Below are 22,908 nucleotides of genomic sequence, written 5' to 3'. Positions count from 1 at the left end.
ATTACTAATGGCCTATCGACCACGGATATCATAATTCAATTTTGGACAAGCAGTGTGGGTAATGGTATTGCCAATTTCCCAACCAAAAAAGTGTCGCTGTCTGTCATCTAACTGTCGGCAATAAATTCTGACAATTAAAATCATGATCATATCATCCAAGGTTACATACTTGCGTAGACATTGGCATTGACAAAACAAACAAAAAAAAAAAACTTGCGTAGACTGCAAAAAGGTTCTTATGACGAAGTTGTGTCTAGCTGATCTTCCAAGTTTTCAAACAAAAAGGGCACCACCAGCAGAAGGTTAAAAAGTTACAATATAAATAAATTTGTAACTCAAAGAAAGAAGTTCAGTATGTACATCCATGAATGATAATATTTAGTTTCTTAAGCCAAAGGCTCTGTCTGTTTGCAATTGCATACCTATAAATAATACAACTGAAATGCCAACAATAAACATACCTAAGATGAGCTGCATAATAATAGAAGCAGCAAGTGAATCTCCTAGACTGAGTAATCTATTCTTGGTTAATTACAAATTGTTGGCCTAATAATGTAATTTACGGAAAAATTACAATCAAACCATGATAACCTTTTTTATTCCATCTCCTTTGGTAATTTATATCATGATTGGCAAACAAAGTGATTGACAGCAGAAAAATTTGAGGAGAACAAGATTTGCTGTCGACACGAAGGGAAACATTTCAGGCTGTGTGCCATATTCCAGGTTGTAAATCAATGAAGGAAACAATCTTGCAATTATAAATCCATTATTACTCGTGTGAAACAAGAAACTGGGCACAAGGATATTCATTCAAGAAAGCTGGGAGCTCAATATCATCAGTATTCACAGCAGGGATCGCCATATCTATGTCTTCAGCCGAGAAAGGAATACTGCACAAAACAATGAAGGTTAAGGGTTAAGACCAAGGTCAAAAGCAAATGTAAACCCCATATATATGTCCTGTGAAAACATTTTACATACATCCATAAAATAATCTACACATGACAGTGGCAAAGCCAAATCAAGCCACTAGATTTAGCTCTCTTTCAGAATTACATTAAAAAACAACATAAAATAATCTACACATGAGAGTTTATTTTTCTGTATATAGCCAAAACCCTCCAAGATTGGAGAACTCAAAAACTCCGTTGAAGGTGACTTTGGATAGTATTCTCCTTCCACTCTTCCCCTCTAATGTTCTCCCCTTCCTTTATCTTCTAACTTCCAAACAAAGCCTTAAGATATGGCAATAACACTAATAACTTGCTAAAAATAAAAGAAACTGAAAAGAAATTAGATGGGGGAAAGAAGAGTACCTCATGTCATCGTCCATCAAGAATGAATTTGAGGTCAAACTCTGATTGTCTTTGCTCACAATTTCCCTCATTTCACCAACTACCTGTCCATCATATGCAGTTTAAAACTAGATGGAAACTACAATCACAATAGTATTTTAAATAAATTTATGACATCACTTGCCTCGTTGGATACACTCTGGGTTCCATACTTGTCATCCCAGTACATGGTACTAATTCGATAGATTTGCCTCACAGTTAATGCCTGTTAACAAATTGTGCTAGAAACGTGTTAGGAGAAAAATAAAACACCTTAGACAATATAAGGAGAGAAAATAAATAGGTGAAAAGATCACTATTGTGACCAAGGACCAAACATGCAATCCGATTCCCCTCCCCAAATCTTAGTACAACAGTTTCTCTTGTATCCCCCAACTCTCGGGTGGGATTTAGTCCCACATCGGATAGATAGGAATCTTGAGAAGAGTTTATAAAGAGGAGGCACTCCTCACCGTACAAGCCGGTTTTGTATGGATGAGTTAGGCCTCAATATTCGTGACATGGTATCAGAGCCTATCGGGTCCATCGTTGGGCTTCCTGCATCTCCACGCTTCAGGCCCATTGGGCCGGGCTGAAGCGTGAGGGGGTGTGTGTTAGCGGCCAACTCTCGGGTGGGATTTAGTCCCACATCGGATAGATAGGAATCTTGAGAAGAGTTTATAAAGAGGAGGCATTCCTCACCGTACAAGCCGGTTTTGTCTAGATGAGTTAGGCCTCAATATTCGTGACATGAGGCACAAGAGGGACTACAAATGAAATTTCCTTAATTTAACAAATAATGTGCTATATGACTATGTAAATATTGACATTTTTTTTGTGGTGGCCCCCGGACCTTGCATATATTATGCATTGTCCCTACCAACTGAGCTCACGAGGACTGTAAATATTGACATTTAAATACATGTTTTATATCATGAAACTTTCCTCACACATCTCCCAGAGATTTTCCACTTGGACCGTGTTATGCCAAAAAAAATATTAGGTTCAATTTTTCAAGCATCTTCATAACATGGTGGAACTTCAAATTATTTGACACAGGAAAGATATTCAGTATAGATGTGTGATACAGATGATGTTGCAACAGATTATATGATACGATGATAACATACCGGACAAAGATCCTGCATAATTTCTTCCAAAGATTTTTTCCTCTTCTGATGTATTACCTGTGAATTTTTCAAACAAACAAAAGCATAAATATGAGATAGCAGTGTTAATTGAGATAATCAAAAGTACAACTAAAGTAGTGCTTATACCAGAAACCCAACAGCTTGTCTTATATAATTCAGCTCATGCCAGGATGTTCCTGCATACTGCAATTCAGAACTACCTTGTTAAAGTCTTTACTCACTTGGTGAGGTCAATTACATGGATCACATGATTTTATATTGTTAGAAGCACAGTTTAAATTTGAAACTAAAATAATCAATAATAGCATTACCAAGCTTAGTTTACCTCTTCATTTGCATTAACTATCCATTTCTCTAGTTCTGCAAGACCAGACTTTACATATTCACCATTTGAGAAAGTACAACATTCACGCCGCAAAAGAAGACTGAAAGAGATTATGAGAAGATTAAAATAAATAGAGAATGTTAGAGATTTGAGGCCACAAAAACCATGTCTAATAATTATCGCCTTTTACTTTTACCTGTTGAATAGCGTCATATTGATGAAGGAAAACACCTGTGTAACTAGCTTGCGGATGAAGAAGGATGGTATCTGAATACGCAGTTTCAGGTAAGAAAAGATGATAAAAATAAAAATAAATAAAAAAGATTGCAGGTAAGAAAAGTTAGTTCTGCAGTGAACTATAAAATTTTAGCCTACAACTGATTTACATTTTTCTTAAGATAACAGCACAGTTGTTCCACACCAAAGCTTTGTAACCAAAACTTTCAATAAGTAACACTACTGCTGAACAAACAGGAAACAGTCTTGTGGCACCAACTTTTGAGGTAAATATTGAGGAATGGAGTTAAAGGATATCACAAAAGATACAGAACAATAACTCCGAAAATATAATCTCCCAGAATACAGATTATATAAATAACCATGCCCAATTTCAGACAACTTTCCCTGACATGATATCACATTTATTTTGTAATTTTGTTCTGAAAAAAAAGTTGAGGTCCATATTACAATTGACGCCCCGTCCTCACTCCAGTTATTTGGAATTTACACATCTACAACCTAGGCGACCCCACTTGAGCAGTGAAAGAGAACAGTTAGAGTCCGGATACTATATCTTTCTAAACCAGTTGCTAATGCTGATATAATTACCACAAGCTGGCCTCTTGCCTGAACTTGTAGGACTGAAGCTTTAGCACTCTTTTGGCACCTAGCATTTTATCCAGAATCGGCAGGTTGGTTGACATTTGCAAATTTATTATGTATATATAGAAAATGAAATTTTGTGGCAAAGTGCAGTCAGTACCACATTTTTTGGCATTTGAATGGAGTATAACTTTTGTCTTTAAGGAGGTGTCAATTGAAATAGCAGCTGATAAGAGAAGGTAAGATTAGGTATGTAGCTTCTATTTGGTGTTAAAGTAGGTGGTCCTTTCCAAGGGTTTCCCTTAAATATACGTTCAGAGATTGGTCGCTAAACTTCATGTTTATCTACCTTGTTCATGTTTTCTTTTATTATTCAAACTCTTTGCAGCTACCTTCTCTGTCTTAGTTAATTTCTTCTTTTATAACGAAAAAGGCCAACCCCGGTCCAAGCACATGATCACAAGGAAATTGAACAATAAAAAGGGATGAACGCAGATAAAACACAGTAACAAACATGTGATTAAAACAATGAAGAACATACATGATTTGCACATAATCGGTTCAAGAGTGAATTCAAAAAATTGATGATGCTGTCCCATTGGCCACCAGGTGATTGTTGAGGAAGCCCCCCAGGAGATCTAGATGATTTCCCACTTTGCACTCGTCCTGTTTTGGGTGCCTAACGGGTATCATAAGAGAAATTTCAATCTTTAGAAAATTTCATTTAGAAAACTATGAAACTAAAGCTAAGACAAAACAAACTAGATAGGTTCAGCAGTTTCTCCAAAAGTACAATGCAACCATTGAAAGACCAAAATTTCCAGAACACTAAAATCACAGACGGAAATAAGGATATAGGTAAAATGCGTTCCAAAATGAGGGTTGCCCAAGGCAAATCAAAGGCTCTCTCCCCATTCAACCAAACCATCCCTGATATTTTTATCCCCTAATAAAAGACCCCTCAGCTTTCAAAGCATCAAATGGTCACTACAAGAATATAAATTAATGAAATGAAACCTTGATGATTCCTTGTACGTGCAATAAAAAAAAAAATCAATAATAAACACAACCATTTCTTTGAACTCACACTATAAACTCTAATCGATAGCATTCCACAGAAAATACACCACTATGGAACTAAAGTCCAACTTAAGTAACCAAATCAAGTTACATGGCTGACATACGATGATGCTAAGTTGCTAACCAACAAAAGCTGATTGATGTTGAGAGCTACTATAAAGCTTATGAAGCAAAACCTAAAGCTATGAAACTAGTTCAGTGCATGATAAACTTCTATAGTTTGTGACTTCATTGAATACCTACTTTACAACAACAACAACAACCAAGCCTTATCCCACTAAGTGGGGTCGGCTACATGGATCAAATTACGCCATAGTGTTCTATCATAAACCATATTTGAATCCAACTCATTGACCTCTAAATCCTTTCTAATGGTTTCTCTTATAGTTTTCCTAGGTCTTCCTCTACCTCTTTTGACCTGACTCTCCTCCATCTGATCTACTCTTCTTACGACAACATCTACGGGTCTTCTCTCTACATGCCCAAACCATCTAAGCCTATTGAATACCTACTTTGCAGCACAAAATAAGTGTTCAACAACTATTAGATAATACATGAACCATGAATAGTAGCACATTGACTCACATATGTGACTTGGAAATTTAGTCACTTAAATGCCAGAAGTAAGAAAGCCAACCTGAATACATAATGCCAAAAGTGGAGAAAGTTCCTTTTTCAAATTATCACGTAAATGGCCAAAAATCTTCTCTACACAAGCAGTTAGTTGTTGTTTAAAAAGTATAGCTGGATATCTTGCCTCCACGTGCGACATACCATCATTATATCCAATTAACTTTAATGGAGACTTCAGTCCCTGGAAATGGCACCAAACTAAATAAGGAGGAAGATAAAGAAAGCAGGGGCTGGAGACCCGCGGGCACGACTACTGTTGTCATGTGTAAAATCTGTATAAATAATAACAAACTACAGTGTGAAAGTGAAGGACACAAATAAATACATTTTTTTGCCAGCATTATATTCTGCTTTTACTTTTAACTGTTGTCTCTATCTATGCCTTGATTGGGTAAGTCTTTCTTCAACGGCTCTTGTGTAAAAGGTTTCTTAGTATCATTACTGTACTGAGCATATGGCCATATCTGTAGTTATTTGTCAGGAACCTTTCCTTTGGTATAATAAGAAAGAATTCCCAAAACAGGGCAGCATTGAATAAATTGAGGAATAATTCTTATAAGAAAGAATTCCCAAAACTGGCCAGAGTTGAATAGATTGAGGAATAATTCAATTGAAAGTTTGAGAAAGGATAAAACTTAAAAGAGAATAGGAGAGAATCTCTCCTCCAAGGGTTTCCCTTTCACAATAGAAACACTGCTCTATTAACCAAACTTTACAAATAACCTTGTAATAACCTCAACTAACTAACTACTAACAACTCTTATCTACTTCAGCTACTTTAGTTAGCCATGATTCTATAACCTAACATTATTAGGTGTATATGTTGTAATTATGTGTAACCGTTCGTTGTATTCAGCACATTAATTGAGTCTGTTACCTATAGCATATTCTATATAAGCATATTAGTGTATGTACTCTTTACACAATTCGTATATTACTCAGAAATATTTTTCTGCAATTACGCAAATATATATATATATATATATATATATATATATATATATATATATATATATATATAGAGAGAGAGAGAGAGAGAGAGACAGGATCCGTTGACACCAGGTGTCAATGAATTCGTTGACACCAAATCTCAACCGTCTATATTTTTAATCCAAAGGTCCATAATTAATCTACATTTCCATTTCTTGAGATCCTTTTTTTGAGTCGCATACTTGTAAAACTCAAATTGAAAGCATGGCCTCCTGATATTCATCGTTTTCTTCTGGACAGCTTGTAGATTAATTATCCCCACACACACTTTGATACAATTCTTGTATGTATCTCCTTCCCCTCTTGCTTAATTTCTTGTATGGATTGTAGTGAATTAAAACAATTTATTCAAAATTTATGATAAAGATCTCAATTGAAGATGAAGATAGTGATATAAGAATAATTTGGATTGGATGAGTTTGCTGGAATTTTATATGTTTAACCATAAATCAATGATTGAATAGTTTTGCTGCCGATTCTCCTTACAGAAGAAATTTTGTTGTGATTGTTGATTGAGATCGGTGAGGAGTAGAATACACATCCCTTCGTTCTTGGCAGAATTAAAACGAGTGGGAATCAAGTGAGAAAATACCAGGTGAGTAAATTTAACAAACAATTATGGACCTTTGGATTAAAAATATAGACGGTTGAGATTTGGTGTCAACGAATTCGTTGACACCAGTGTCAACGGATCATGTCTCATATATATAAATACTGCCTAGCCCTAATTTTAGATTAACTATATTAAAAATTATAATATTATTTTAACATTTATGACTATCATCAAGTGTATAAAAAAACAAAAACATAATTTAGGATCATGGCTACGCCCTTCAACAATTTTTTACCTTCGCTCAAAAGGATACCATATCCTGCACCTTTTCTAGCAATAGTTCTCAGTAATATTTCGTTTCACAAATCTATAATTTGCTCATGAAAATTTACTAGCCAAAATAGTGTATTGTTGTCCATTGAAATAGAAAAGCTAATATTTCAACTTTCATACCAGATAATGTAAGGATGAGTTATACCCAATATAAAAACCTATATTCACCTTCCATACCATGTAAAAAAATAATCTGAAGGAAGGTAATGTTTATCTTTATCACCTAGGAAATAACAAACCTAAATTTAAAAAGGAATATAATGTAAATGCTTAGACCAAGTCAACAACTACCACATTGAAGCAAAAAAAAAAAAAAAAAAAAAATTGGTGTAATGTGCATGTGAAAAAATCCAACATCAATATTCAGCAAGATAACTTACATGCCCAATCCGGCTGGTCAAGCCAGATGATCCAGCATAACGTTGAGCTGTGGTAGTTAAAAAACCATTTGAACGAACATTTCTCTGTAAAAGGCAAACAAGTGCGGAGGTATTGGACAGCCAATATGGCAAGACAATGTCATCGTCTCTGACCTGAAACATATGCCACAGAAATAAATAAATCTCAAAAAAATTATAAGAGCATCCTAAAATTGAGATACAGTACAGCACTATAAATGAACAATTATTTCCTATGCAAAAGAAACTTTGATAATAAGACTAGGAACATAATAAGAATACAAAGGGTAGCACATAAAATATGAGCAAATCGCTTACTTTTATGACTTCATTGATTCCATCAATTATGTAATCAAATATGGCTGTGCGCTCAGATTCAAATGCATGCCAATGAAGAAGACATTTGTATATGATACTAGCTGCCACAGGTTTACCATTTTTGAACCCCAAATCCTCTTTGATACACCTAGTGAGGAATTCATAGTTATCCTGGACAACACATGGCAACTATTAGCCAGCTGAGACCGACAAGAAAATCACTTTATATTAAATCATGAATAATTTGTACAATATCTAGTTATCTATACAAGATACTAACCAAATTAATCCCTAAAGGTAAGACATTAGAATTAAATAAATAAGTATACGAAGAAAGAAAACAATAAATACATAAACTGATCTCCCAAATCATGAACAATTTTGAAACATATCTTAACGCCCCCCTCAAGTTTATTAAGTTTTTATATTGGGTCTAACTCATCCTTACAAAACCGGCTAGTAAGGTGCCACTCTTTATAAACTCATTTCAGGCCTTATTTTTGTCTCAGATTTTTACCAATAAGGTTGAAGCACATACAAGCAATCCAAGGAACCTATAAAGATTTTATGAAGATATCAGCAAGTTGATTCCTGGAACAAACGTAAGTTTTGAGGATGCTAGAGAAAGTCTTACTAAGGAAGTGACTATCGACATTTATAAGTTTTGTAGAATACTGGATTGGAGGATATATAAAAGATGTTTGGTATTCGTAAATTAATTCCAAAGGACAACCATCTGCAAATGTTGCCATAGTTGTTAACATTAAGATAAAATCAATGGATCATATCAGTGGCTTCTATCACCATCAGCAATTATTCCGATAGTGACTCTTTTCCCACAGATGAATCATATTACTGGTGTCTTCTTTTCCTGTTGATGGTTATTGTGATGGTGACTTATGTAGTTTATGAATCACCATATTGCTGAGTAATTATCAAGATTTATTTCCCAATTTCCCTGTTTAGAAGGATTAGTGTTTAGTATTCTGTATCGAGTTAGTATCTAGTTATAATCAATAATATTCAAAGTCTATCAATTCTCTAATATTTTTATCTAAATTATTCAAGTTCAACACATAAAGATGAAAACTAAACAAACAAACAAAACTGTAATTTAAATACGGCAGAATGCCAAAAACTAAAAGTGTAGGATTTCGGAACAAGGGAAACAAGAGTAATGCCTGATGCTTTTCTGCTGTTAATTTAGATCGACGAGAATCTGACAAGCCACGTGTCAAAGAGGACATAAGTTTTGTGGGTGTAGGTGATTCCTGCATCAAATTATAGCAAATGAATAACAGTTATAGTCGCATAAGTTATATTTTCAACATTGGAAGAAAAGAAGGAACCATCTTACAAATACTGGGTTTTGCTCAATGTGTGGGGCTATTGCCCTTGACTTTATCTGCTTCAGAAAGAAAAATAAAATAAAATAAAAAGTAAAACATTATTTTTAGAAACAAAACTATATATGATGCAATGCAATAATTTTGATGTTTTCAACACACCAAAATCACTTCAATATATACAAGCGATTTAGGAATCGGAGCACGAAGATACAAATTAATAAGGAATAATGCAAAATAAAGTTTTTATAAATATTTGTAGAAGAGAATGTCAATATGCAGGAGGAAACTTACTTCGGATGATGACTTTGCAAAACCTGGATGATTACTCTTAGGAGATACACTTAAGGCTTTCTGACGAAGCACCTGATTTTCATTCTCCAAACTCGATAGCTTTTCTTCAAGACTAGATTAAAACAAGTAGAAAAGTGAACAATAGCAAACAAAAACTCTAGATTTTTAAGGAAATCACAACATGAATTAATTAAGTTTATAACAGTTCAAAATTATAACAGTTCAAAAAGGTGCAGTACAATTGAAAGAGCAAACATGACTAGCACTTAGAAACTAAATCAATTTATAAAATAAACCTGAGCAGAAAAAATGCACCTTTTCATATTTTGTGCTAGTTGAGCACTCTTCTGTTCAAATTCCCTCATTTTCTGAATGGTTTCATTATGGTCTTTTTTAGCATTCAAAAGCTCAAGCTCCAAAGCTGTGCTCTTCTTTTCCATGGCATCCAAAGAGCCCTATAAATATCAAACAAATAAATATAACACACCTCAATTTTAATAGAAACACAACCATTCAACATTACTCAAAGCACCTTCAGCAGAGCATTTTCCTTTTGCACTTCATTCATTGCAACTAGTTCTCTTTCTAAAGCAGATTTTTCCTGTGCTGATAATTGTAATTGATTTTGTAAAATTGCATTCTTATTCGACTCATTAATAGTTGCCAATTTAGCTCCATCCAATTCACAATTCAGAGCTTCCAGCATCTTTTGAAGTTTGGAAATCTCAATTTGCTTAGCCTCTTCATTAGAAACCTGCACAAATAGTCAATGTGAAAGAGATGTCTGATCCCTTTGAACATCTGAAATACCAATATCCTGAAATAAACCATGTGTTGACCAGCGAAGAGAAATCATATGTACAATTTTAAATCAGACAACTTTTATAGGCAAAAGAAACAAACTTGAAAATATGAGCATACCTTCCAAAAATAAACCAAAAAACATCACATTAGGACAATTTTCTACTTATGAGATTGATATGGTAATATCAATATGTTTAGCATAAGCATTATTACACTAAATTGGCTAATATCAACAGTTTCTAATTTAAGTCATTTGAATACCAAAATAAAATAATCATGGAATAAGCATGAGAGAAACTCATAATAGAATGTGGAAGAAGCAACAAAATATAACGTGTCAAAACACTTTCACATATACAGGTACTCAAAGATAAGCACAGATAGCATATCCATGACAACTTTTTGTAGAAGCAATACCCTTTTTTTTTTTTCAAGATGCAAACGCCATGTGAGCTCTTCCAATTGTTTCTCCAGATTAGTCTTAGCTAAACGCAAGGCACCAGCTTCACGAGCCTCCTGGCATAGGTAAATTAAAATGAAAATAAGTTAGAACCACTTTTGATGCATTTCCCACTTTCAAAATAAGAAAAAAGTAAAAAGGAAATACTTGTTTCAGTCTGCGGAGCTGTCTTTTTGCTTGTTTACAGCGCCAAAGGCATTGTATTGCCACAATTGAAAATTGAAGTTGTTTGAAAGCATACCGAACCTTGCACATCCTCCAATACGCCTATGTGTGAATGTGATAAAATAACAAATCAGAATCGACCATACCAACAGGAAATGTCAAGCAATTGAAAGTGAGGCATTATTGATCATGCCCCATAGGAAAGCATACGTGAGATATAAGTTTCACACGATCAATCATAATTGTATGCATAAGAATTCAAAGCACTATCCAGAATAAGTAAAATAAATTAAATCTATCAAAATGATGACGGTGAAAGGCTATTGCTTTGACATTTTAAAGATCACACCAACACCATAATACATACATCTCATGATGACACACCTGAATAATAGTAGCAGCTTTGTGTTCTTTTCTATGCAAAAACCTTTGGCGAATTGTGAAACCACGAACATTTGATTGTATGATGATAGCAGAAGAATACAGTGTCATGTAAGCACACCTCATCTGACACATACGAATATACTTCTGAATAGAGATAGCTGCTGCAGTCTCCCGTTTAGAAGCATATATCTTCCGTGCAAGGCAACCTACAAAAACAAGAATTGATAAAAACCAGGACAATCATTGGTGGAAATGGAGACCCCTACATTTACATGTGATATGCCTCAAATAACAAGTATAATTGAGTTCAAAGGGTTCTGAAAGGCTGACAGCCAAAAGTACAAATCAAGTACTATCCAAAGCAAAAAATGGAAGCTATGTATTGTTATATTACTGACAGAATCTTCAAGGAGATAAAGTGCTCCAATATATATTTATTGACAACGAGTTTTAAAAAGCAACGTAAAAGAGAAAGAAAAAAATATTCTAATGGAGAACTTAAGGGAAGTTATTTTATTAAACATCAACAACACTGACCCCTGCAGCATGCTTGAAGAGAAACAGCAGCAGCTCGGATTGAGATGAAATCCCTGTGTGCAATAAATGTACGCAGTCGACGCTGAATAAACTTCGCAGCATTGTCCAAAACTTCAGACCGCCTAGAGTCTAAAATACCAATTTGACCAGCCCTGAGAAACACTTTAGTCCTACCCAGCTGAATAAGAAGAAAAATCATAAACATAACTATCATAAAGTCATTTGTACTCTTATATTCCAAGTTTGTTCGGGAACAACAGCAGAACACATGGCTCATAAGAAACACACCTGAAAATTCTCAAGCTTTAGCTTTTGCAATATTTTCTGAGTTGTAGCTCTATCATCATAACTGTCAACAAAAAGTTTAGATCAACATTAATGAGAACTGAAAGCACTGATCTCTTAATTAAATACTAAAAAAGAGCTTGTTGTATTGTTGTCCCGACATTATTGTAGCTAAAATGCATATACAATCACTTCAAGATAATGCAGTCCATGCTACAAGAAAAAAAATAAACTAACTAGAACAATTTCCTTTAGTAAATGAAGAATCATAATTTCAAATAAGCAGATTTAAAGCCTACTTGCTTTGTATCTTTGTCTTTTGGTTCAGCAAAATAAAACCACAAATGAGGTTGCAAGTATCCTAACCGATGGTCTTATACATCATGACTAGATCAAGCTAGCTATTTCAACTAGATAATAGGAGAGCTGGCCCATTACCTTTCCAAGTCAACCCTTACAAAATCGGCTTGTAAGGTGAGGATTGCCCCTTAACACACAACCCTCGCGCCTAGGACTGGATATTTGGAGTGTGACCCAGTATCGGGTGGCCCAATGTATCTTGGATAGGCTCCCATACCATCTTACAATTTGGTTTGGTCTAACTCAACCCTTACAAAACCGGTTTGGAGGTGAGGACAGCCTCCTCTTATAAAATCATTTCCATACCTTATCCCATCCAATATGGGACTCTTAACAACTCTTATAACTACTTTTGGTTTAATTTTTTAATAACCAAATGAACAGGCTTGGTCAAGGAGTAAACCAGAAACCAGTGCAAAATTTTAATTGTTATGTTGAATAAATCAAAGGCTCCCTCCCACTCATAGTCACAAAATTTGCTGCTCCCCCATGAGACATACGAACCACACGTACTGGTTCACGGTACTTCTCCGTACCAATTCGTGCAAATTCGTTTTGTAATTTCCTGGAAGTGGCGAACAAGTGAAGATGGAAGTAGCCAGCCAAAAAACCAATAGAAAGTGAGATAGAATGACGCAATATCTTTTATTTTGGCAATAAAGATGAAGCTGTATGGGAAAATGAAGTGGTTTTCAGATGCTTTGGTAAATCAAATTTATCTCCCCCATGTAACCTTTTGACTGGGTAATGTGATACAGTCAGCCCTCTCCTTTGACCCTTTCTAGTTCTTTTTCATGTTTCATTTCATAATTTTTTGTTAACTAATCATTTTTTATTTCATACTTATGTTAAAAAGAACACGGTATGTAATTTCATTTTTTTAACTGGACCAAAATTTGATGATAGTATAATTATTAGTATATCAATATGTATATATTACGAACCCAAGCGTACCGACCCTGTATACCCCTCATGTACCAAATTCTTGGTAGATTGCGAACCACATACCCGTACCATGTAACCAGCGAATTGCAAAACTGGTAATTATGCTCCAACCCTACTTAAAAACCAAAAGCAATTACAAGGGTAGAGTGGACTAAAGACCAAACCTGGTAACTATGATCCCTAAATTTACTGAGATATTTATACAGTTCCTCCTCCACTTGAGGACTTGACATATCAAAACCTAATAAAATTCAACCTTTTATCTACAGAGTGTGATAAACTTTAGTATATTTTGATGCTCTGTGAGTAATGTAAACCTTATTCAAGTTACGACTAGCTCAAACTTGGTCAAGCCTTTGAGCCTTCAATCTCACCCTTTTACTGTTAAACTTTCATAAACATTAATTAATCCAAACAATAGCCAAATCATTTTCCGATTTGATAGACTATTAGGTAAACATCAATCCCATTAAAATTACACATGCAGTGATACCGTTAACAAAAACAAACAATATTACGGTTCAACTGTTTACAGTTTTAGTATATTCACCTTCCATCCATAAATTCAGGAGCTATTAATCCAAATCGATCTACAAACTCCGAGTAAGTCCTTCGAGTTGGGTAACCTGCCAGACTTATCCGAACAGCCTCAAGTACACCCTAAATAAAATATAGTCCGTGCAAAAAAAATAAAATAAATGTTCAGTGAAAATGTGAATCTGCTTCGGAGAATATCTTGGTGACAAACATGATTGTTATGTTCACCTTTATTTTTAAAAAATTGGGGAAGGGGGATTTTTTATAAATAATGGTGGCACTAATAGCCATTTTACAACTGTCCTTGGAGGGATTCGAACTCTCCCTTGAGGTTACAAAGTCAAGATCTTGCTACTGAGGGGACACCTTATTTCCAAGAAAACTGAATAAATCCCACATCATGTTTTGTATGCATGTAAACTTATCAGTCAAACCATATCAATTTCCATTTGAAAAAGGAAAGAAATTAACAATATAAAACATTAACTCAAATTTTGAAAGTCATTAAAAAAAAACCCTTCAAATTACTTCATAAAAAAAGTCCTTGTTTCCATATTGCTCAATTCAATGGGCTAACACATAAAAAAGAAATTCTCAGAAATCAAATGATAAAACCATCAAAGTAACATACTATTTGTACAGTCAAATCGGTGCAAAACACACAGGAATAACAACTGCACAGATCGACAGTAATTACCAAGACAACAGTCAAGGAAACAACTTCCGACATAATGGCAATTTGTGTTTCAGAGAATGATAACAGTGAAGGAGCTAAAATATCTAAATTACTGACCCCACAGCGTAATTGATGCAAGACACTTGTATTTTCAAACTTTTGTGGTAGGTTCGAAGAATTTGGCTTGACACATCGAATATAATGAGGCTCTGTTGTCTTAAGTGTTTCCATAAGTGCTTGAAGTTGTTGCTGAGGTGCACATCCACCAAATCCAACACAGACAAGAAACAGAAATTATCAGCAACTTAAATTCAAATTATTTAATCTCTTACGCAAATTTTTTCGCAATAATGAATCACCTTAAATTCAATAACACCCTAAAGGTAATAGATATGTACACCTTAAATCTGGAAGCCACAGAAGAAAACTTGTAGGATGACCTTGAGGATTCTTCTGGTAAAGAAGGAAAGAGACTCGACACGAAGGGGCATTTTGAGGAAGATAATACATTGCAATGCTCTAGAACTACATAATCACGATTTTTGTCTAAAAAAGTGTCTGTATGGTATGTGACCTGCATAAAAATATCGGAAGATATTACATTACAGGATACACTTTGCCAAACAAGAGAAAGTACAGCAACACTGAATAACCTTTCCAGCATAATGAGAAACAGTAAAATCTGTTTCTGAAAACTTCTCCTTTCCAAACCTAGCGTGGGACAAGAAGTGCTGAAACAACTTGGTTGAGAATGTTTCGTGCGTTGATTTTGGAAACATGCTGAAAGAAGACAAATTCAGGACTGGATATAATTTGCAAGAGAGCAATATATAAATGCACACCAATCCATAAAGCAAATAAATTGTACCAAGCTTCATCTAACAGGGCAATGATACCAATGGGCTTCTGCAAAAAGAATACACAAGAAACCAATAAGAAACTTAATCAAGAGAAAAAAGTGACATACTCGTCTGTATGATGCAAACTCGGAACTTCATTTCCAAACGAAGCAACATGATATATTTTTGGCATGATTTTCGTCAAGTAAATTCTAGATATGCCGGTTTAACCAGCTTATTGTTTGAAATTTGAATGAACCCAACCAATAGTTATGCACATCCCACCATTCCGAGGAAGTCATATAAATTGAGAGAGATTGAAACAGTAGACATAAAACACAGAATAACGGGAAGAAAAAAAAAGGTTTTGAAGCTTTGTGTATAGCTAAGCAGTTACCATTCTGATTCATAACTTCCTTTTTCAATTTCACTAGCTGTGGCCTACTGTAATAAATTGACAAAATTCATAATCTTCTGAAACAGCTAAAGAAGAAATCAAGCAAAAAAACCTTTTCAATCAAATCTAAAACATCTTGGTTGTCTATAAATTCAATGTAACTCCACTCAATTTCTTCTTTTTTATACTCTTCTTGCTCCATCTTGAACACATGCTGGGAAAAATGACAAGAGACAAAGAAGCTATAAGATGATGACAAAGTATGAACAATATCAAGTTCCAGATCAAAACACCAGGCAACTAGCATGGTGAATGCAATTAAAATACATAACATAATTCCATACCTCATTAAAATGTTGCTGAAGCTTTTCATTTGCAAAATTGATGCAGAATTGCTCAAAACTGTTCAAGAAAATGTTTCCGAGTTGAGAAAGGCAATTGCTTTAACCTAGTTGCCAGTTTAAAACTACAACAATCACCAAAGCTTTTCCCCACTTAGTGGCGTCAGCTACATAGATCAAACAACAACACCACAGCATGCTATCATAAGATTCTCACTTCTCTAAGACTTCAACACTAAATTTATTTTCTTGTTGGCTCTTCACTGTCAAATTAAGCATTATACAATACTGTAGGTGTTATAGTTGTACACGAAGATTTTATTTTAAGCTTCAGTGGTGATTTTTGGTGTAATTAGTATTTATCAATTTCGGACACCTTGCTTTAATCCTTAATTGACATCTCCCTCTATTTTCTCATCATTTTCTATAATGGATCCTAGGGCCTCAAACTGTCTGACCATTGATATGGTTATATGATCCAATTTTTGGCTCCCTACCAAACCTAGACAATTAGATTCTATTCCATTACCCCATTTTAGTTCTACTGATTCAAAATAACAGCAAGGGGGTTGGGTTGGCAGTTGGGATAGGGTACTTAAGGAGTCGAGTGATATGGAGATTGAGGGTTCTATCCCCACCGGCCCACCCACAACATAACAATAATGTATGTGAACATACTAGCATTGGTCATTTAAAAAAATTCAAAATAACAGCAACAGAAAAATCAAATCTAATAATAGAAATACAAAAAAAAAATCTAAAAATAGTAATAAACTAATAATCAAATGGCTGAGCGCTATGGAGTTTTTTCTATTACTGAAAGTATTATAACTTAAACGAACACTAGAGAAATGGAAAGTAGATACGCATGCCTGATCCACGCACCAGGATATTCTAATACTTCAAATACACAGTTAACCCACACACTTCAACTGTAAATGGTACACATGACCAAAAGAAAATTCCTTCACCTCCAAGAGAAAAGCATGTACTTGAAAACATCTTACCTGTTATCCTTAAAAGACTCAAAACCATATATATCCAATATTCCAATTTGCATCCTGGAATTGATATCTTGCCCAACCGCTTTATTAATCTTATCAACAAGCCTGGTAGAACAACAAAAAATAAATAGAACTTTCCCCCAATTTGTGCATGATAAAAAGAAAAAAAATCTTCAACAATTCCACATTGATAATGAGCATACCAATCAAACAAACGAGCATAGACGGTTTTCGCCAAAACATCCCTGCCAGCAACAGCGGCATTACAATCCAGAGCTTTGACAATATTTCCTTCACGGGTTTGTATTGAACGAGTGCATAATGTTGCTCGCAGTAGGTTCAGATCACACCTAAAGAGAGAACAGTTGTAGCGTAGTCATTCAATTAGATCTACCAAAGGATGAAAACTTTTGTGAAATTATGATCAGTTATTAAATATTAAGGAGAAACAACCAAGCATCCAACATGTTCAAGTATTTTTATATTTGTATATACACATATTTGACATGTTATATTTATTTGTCTTTTCACAGAATGTGTAGAATTTTAGTTTATATGTAATGTTTGCAGTAATGTCTTAATGCTATATTTGCTTTATAGTTAAACTTTTTTCTTTTACCAACTAACTGGTTGAAAATAGCAGAAATTTAGTTGTTTTTTTCATGTTGATGGGGATCTGCAGGGATGGGGATGGGGAGGATTTGAGTAGCGGGGAAGTACTCTCCATACCCGCCCCATTGACGTCCCAATAGTATGTCACGGGAAAGAAATCATAGTTCTAACTAGAAGGATCTGATACCAGGTCAAGAAATATTGGTTTCTTCTTTGATTCTATATTCCTCCATAAATAGTACAAACTCTTTCACCACTATTAATTACAACTTATTTAGGTTTTGGATTAGTATTAAATGGAACTAGAAATATATAATAGATTGATTCCTATTCCTAATTTATAAAAAAAAATATGTAATAGGAAAAACAAATAACAGCGGATACCCTTATAAACAATAACACACCCAAATTAAAATATGATTCATACAAACTAAATAATGCTCTGAAAATAACATAAATTGCCTACTTGAAAAGGTTAGCAGCCATCTGCAAGTGAAATATTGATTTCTCATCCTTTATTATTGACGAGTCGTGTTCTTTCCCAGGAAAAAATTCAACATTTCCCAGATGTAAGATTGCGGCTAAGGTGCGAAATATGGCGTCCTGTTAATAGGAAGAAAGGATAACTATAAGGGAAGGTTGTAAACAAATTCATGACAACATACAATAAATCAATAAATGTGCTAGTGGATGACATCATTACACCTGATCCTCGTGACTGATGCCAACAATATCCATTGATCTTCTCGTCTTTATGTATTCTTCTGCGCTGCTTACCCCATCTAGTTCATAAACTTTACTTTGATTTAAATAGTGGAAGTGGCTTGGATGTCCTAACTTGTACTTCTCTACATCCTAAAATCGAGGCATTCCAATTGCAAAGAACAACAATTAGTACATCAACTGTAACAAAATGAGAATAGTAACCTGAATTTGTAAAAAATAGTATTATGATGCAAACTAACACCAAAATATATAATCAAATATATACTACACCGGAGGTCAAGTACCCTTTCAGATGCACACAACTGATAAAAGCAGTGATAATTTCTTTCTGGATCCGTAGTCTGCACTACTCGTGATCTTTCCAATAAGTAAGTTCTAATTGCAGCACCAGATATTTTACCACTTGAATCAAACTGAATTTCAGCAAACTTCCCAAAACGGCTGCAACAAACAAAAATATTCATAGCATTGGTCTTTCACTGTTAGCAATTACAATTTCAGGGAAAGGGTATTTGACATGCTCGCTTTAAGGTTTCTACAAATATGTAAAATGTTAACTCATAACACATCCGAAAATTATAATTATCTAATAAAGCAAGTAAAACCTATGTAATATTTTTCCACTCCACCTACTTAAACATCAAACATCAAACTTTCAAACTTCAACACATATTCCTACCGTCAATACTTGAATTTAGTCCCTGATACGTACATATGGGCGTTAGTTTTCGATAACATCCCAGAACTCTCTTCTAATTTACATACTTTTAGATTATAAATGGTGCAGTCACTAACCATTTTACTAGCAAACTTGAACACCTAAAATGGCTGACAACCCATAAGATTTTCTTTTTATTGTTACATAACAGTGTTTTCAAAACATTCAACTCTGGTTCTAGATGGATCTGATATAGACATGACTGAGATTGTGACAATTATAGATATAGTTATGTAGATAGCAAGCTTTGGATGAATAAAAAGATAAGACCGGATCATAACATGGAAAAGGACTCAATGCAATATTATTCTTCTTATAATCTAAGAGGTAAGTGGGGAAAAAAAAAACTAGAGATTGGCATAAGATGTAAACTACAAAGAACTAAGTTCACCTTGAATTGTCATTCCTGACGGTCCTTGCATTGCCAAATGCCTCTAAAAGCGGATTCGACTGAGTAAAGAAAAAGGTGAAATTAGCACCCGATATTGATGCATAAATAAAAATTCTAAGTGAATTAATCACCTAACAATGATAGCTTACTTCAAGAACTTGTTGTTCAACTGTTCTATCATCACAAACAGCACGCCCACCAACAAAGGTAAGATACTGCATAATCAATTTTGTTGTCTCAGTTTTCCCAGCACCACTTTCACCACTGACCAAGATAGATTGGCTTTGACCTTCATTCACCATTGCTCTAAATCATGACCAACAGAAACTTACTAACTTGAAAATGAAATGGCAAGTATTAAACAACACCAAAACCAAAAGCACACCAACCTATATGATGCATCAGCAACGGCAAATACATGTGGACTGAGCTCACCAAATGGAGCTCCCTTATACTGCTCCATCATATGGTTATTGTACAAATGAGGAAGCTTTGTGAATGGATTGACAGCTATTAAAATGCTCCCCGTGTATGTCTAACAAAGACAGACAAGTCAGACAAAATGCATAAAATAGTGCATGATGCATTTTGTTAAGGAGTGTCATAAACAGTGCCCACAAAATTCTCCCCTGGACCTAAGTACGACTTGTACTTTGTTTCAGCTTTCTCATATATTTTATTGCTAGATTTGCCATTTAAAACAAAAAAAGTACCCACAGAAAATATCTTACAATAAATTTCATTGTGTGAAATTACGAAAAAGGAAAAGGAAGTGCTTATAGCTATTTATTATGCACTAGTTTAGGCAATTGTAGTGGACTTGTCAGTATCAGCGAACAAGTGAAGTAAGGTAAGTAATGCACACTTGAATGTGGTGTGATATAGTACTGATAACCCACTATAAAAGGTCTTCATAAATGAACGCATTAATTTAAGTTCAGAAACAGAGAGTGACAATAAACCATATGTTTTCTTCTCGTATATGATATGCTTCAGTGAAATTGTGGCAGAGAGAACAAGACTTTCCATAAAATAACAGTATCTACTATCTACATATGATAATCTAGTAATGCAATCGAGCTATCATTACACGAATGTACCAATCCCTAATTACCTAATTACCTTTCCAGATTCATTAAGTACAATAACACAATTCCATAATCAAGTACATCACTCCAATAAATAGAGATTATAAAAACTGAAGAGTAAACTGAAGTAGATAGCAAAGACTTACATAAATATCATTATTCAAATATCTTCTCCGAATATTATACAAAACCCCTGGTTCATTCAAATAAATCAATCTCGTCATATCTTCAACTCCACCGTGTTCATCTTCATCCGCATCTCTCGGAAACAGTTTCTCCGGAGCAACAACAACAATCTGCTACAACGAACTTGACAAAATCAGCATTCAATTGAATTACTCGCAAGTCAAATCAATTCAAAAACGAAATTATCACCTTGTTGCTGAAATCGGTTTGAACGCGAAGTTGTTTATTGGAAGATTCGAGGACTTCAGCAGGAAGCCAAGCGGAATCCCTGTCAGGAACCCAAACCTTGGAACCCTTGCGGAGAGTCATGGTGAAGAAGACGAGAAGAATGGATGAAAAGTGAAACCCTAACAGAAGAGTTGTTAGAGAGAGAAAGAGAAAGAAAGAGTGAGACTTACGGGTTGAAGTGAAATGAAATGAAATTTGGGGGGTTCCCGCTCTAACGGGTACAACTATGAGTCAAAAACTTGAATGACGAAACTGCACGATATTTATATCCTTTTCGACACGTCACCATCTTTATCGGTTACTTCACCTTTTCGATTTCTCTTTACGCCTTCACCTTCGCTTCACCGTATCCATTTTTTGTTTTTTCCCAATCTTTACGGGACGATTTACCCTATTTATTTATTTTGTTGATTTTTTTTTTTTAGATAATAGGACATCTAGACATGCATCAATTGTGTAAATTAGCCTTTTTTAACTAATAACCTTCGTGCGTAATCAATGAAGACTAATTCTCGAGTTTTGTACGACTCAAATGGACGTTAAACTTTTGCTAGGAATTTTAACGATTTTGTATGTTTATGCTGAATTTGAGTACAGACTTTTGTTAATCTAAAAATGAAAAGAAAACCTGAGGGAGAAATGATAGTTGAACATGAGCATAAATATTATGAAAATATTGTAAAATATATTTTAGTCTCTTATTTTTGAATCAGCATTCAATTTAATATTTTCTAAACCTTGAATGGACACCCTAAATAAATGTACTTTGATACAAGCTTAATCTCTGTCACAAATATGTGTTTCAAAAATCAAATTCGTACTCTTTTTCTAAGATAAGTCATGTTACCAACTTTCCTCGCATTGACATCATGTTGTTTTTGAAGTTTTATAAAACCTTCATTACCTTTTTCTTCTTCTTGGTCACTTTACTTAAATTTAGTGTTCAACTTAGTCTTTTAACTCTAAAAATGGCAATTTGATCTCTAAAACAATATTTGTTTGAGTAGATTTATAGATGAGAGAAGTAAGAAAGAAATAGAGATGAAAAAGAAATTGAATATATTTCTATTATTCCAAAGAGAAAAGAACAAGGAGAGAGATAAATAATGCAATAGCCAACAAATAATATCTCCATCTTAGGCTAGACTGGTGAAGAAACGTAAGGGATTAACATATATATTGTCCCTCCATTACTTTAATTTTCTCTTGATAATGTAGGCGTGATAGGTAATTATTTTTTCCTGTTATTGTCTCTCCTATTTGTTTTAAAACTGCTAGCAACGCTCTCTTTTTAATACTCTCTCAAACACTCACTTTTTATTTGGCTTAAATTAAGGTGGGTAGAAATAGATTCCGCTTAAAGTGGTGGACATACATTAATTTTATCTAATAAAAAAGAGAGCGTTGAAAAGAGATTTTTCATAACATTTTTTATTTTTTTTTGCCTAGCAAGTTGTAACATGTCTCATGTTTTATGTACTGAAAGTACGTTCATATGATGTAGGAATACCACGATTTCTTTACTTTAGGCCTATATACCATTTATTTACTTACTATTAACAAAATACAAAACTAATGAGCAGTTGAAGTTAAGAATGTTTTTTGTCCGAAGAAAAAAACGGTTGAGTGAAAAAGTTAGAGAAAT

The 22,908-nt window shown here is 34.3% G+C and overlaps 1 protein-coding gene across 3 annotated transcripts; it reads right to left on the bottom strand.

The window, feature by feature from the left end:
• Positions 1-335: 335 nt before the first annotated feature.
• On the bottom strand, positions 336-21,578 carry LOC11432428 (myosin-15). Of its 3 annotated transcripts, none has more exons than XM_024778334.2 (38): positions 21,225-21,578; positions 20,996-21,145; positions 20,151-20,296; positions 19,911-20,067; positions 19,762-19,820; positions 18,937-19,093; positions 18,632-18,781; positions 18,393-18,529; positions 17,518-17,664; positions 17,318-17,419; positions 16,314-16,371; positions 16,082-16,183; positions 15,602-15,639; positions 15,387-15,513; positions 15,134-15,307; positions 14,851-14,982; positions 14,071-14,180; positions 12,219-12,279; positions 11,931-12,108; positions 11,394-11,599; positions 10,992-11,111; positions 10,802-10,900; positions 10,113-10,334; positions 9,896-10,035; positions 9,581-9,692; positions 9,298-9,348; positions 9,122-9,211; positions 7,941-8,111; positions 7,605-7,757; positions 5,353-5,529; positions 4,177-4,314; positions 3,010-3,080; positions 2,814-2,913; positions 2,615-2,671; positions 2,468-2,524; positions 1,483-1,563; positions 1,320-1,402; positions 336-893 (listed from the first exon to the last, which is right to left on the bottom strand). In XM_024778334.2, exons 1-38 carry the CDS (start codon positions 21,342-21,344, stop codon positions 773-775), a joined length of 4,554 nt encoding a protein of 1,517 aa, XP_024634102.1. In that variant the 5' UTR covers positions 21,345-21,578; the 3' UTR covers positions 336-772. The 3 variants fall into 3 exon arrangements, with proteins under 3 accessions (XP_024634102.1, XP_013461848.1, XP_024634103.1); XM_013606394.3 differs by having other exon boundaries at positions 9,298-9,345; positions 21,225-21,344; XM_024778335.2 differs by lacking the exon at positions 21,225-21,578 and having other exon boundaries at positions 19,911-20,050; positions 20,996-21,135.
• Between the last annotated feature and the right edge of the window lie 1,330 nt (positions 21,579-22,908).

The sequence above is a fragment of the Medicago truncatula genome, chromosome 3 (assembly GCF_003473485.1).
Source record: "Medicago truncatula cultivar Jemalong A17 chromosome 3, MtrunA17r5.0-ANR, whole genome shotgun sequence".
Taxonomy (NCBI): domain Eukaryota; kingdom Viridiplantae; phylum Streptophyta; class Magnoliopsida; order Fabales; family Fabaceae; genus Medicago; species Medicago truncatula.
This window is presented reverse-complemented; position numbering and strand designations above follow the sequence as displayed.

What these genes read in the sequence shown, in the direction of transcription:
- LOC11432428 (XM_024778334.2), bottom strand. Translation starts at nt 21,344, where the DNA reads ATGACTCTCCGCAAGGGTTCCAAGGTTTGGGTTCCTGACAGGGATTCC. An exon ending in GTCAGGAATGACAATTCAAG is followed by an intron (nt 19,094 to 19,761) that starts GTGAACTTAGTT and finishes TGTTTGTTGCAG; the next exon opens with CCGTTTTGGGAAGTTTGCTG. An exon ending in AGTTGTGTGCATCTGAAAGG is followed by an intron (nt 18,782 to 18,936) that starts GTACTTGACCTC and finishes CCTCGATTTTAG; the next exon opens with GATGTAGAGAAGTACAAGTT.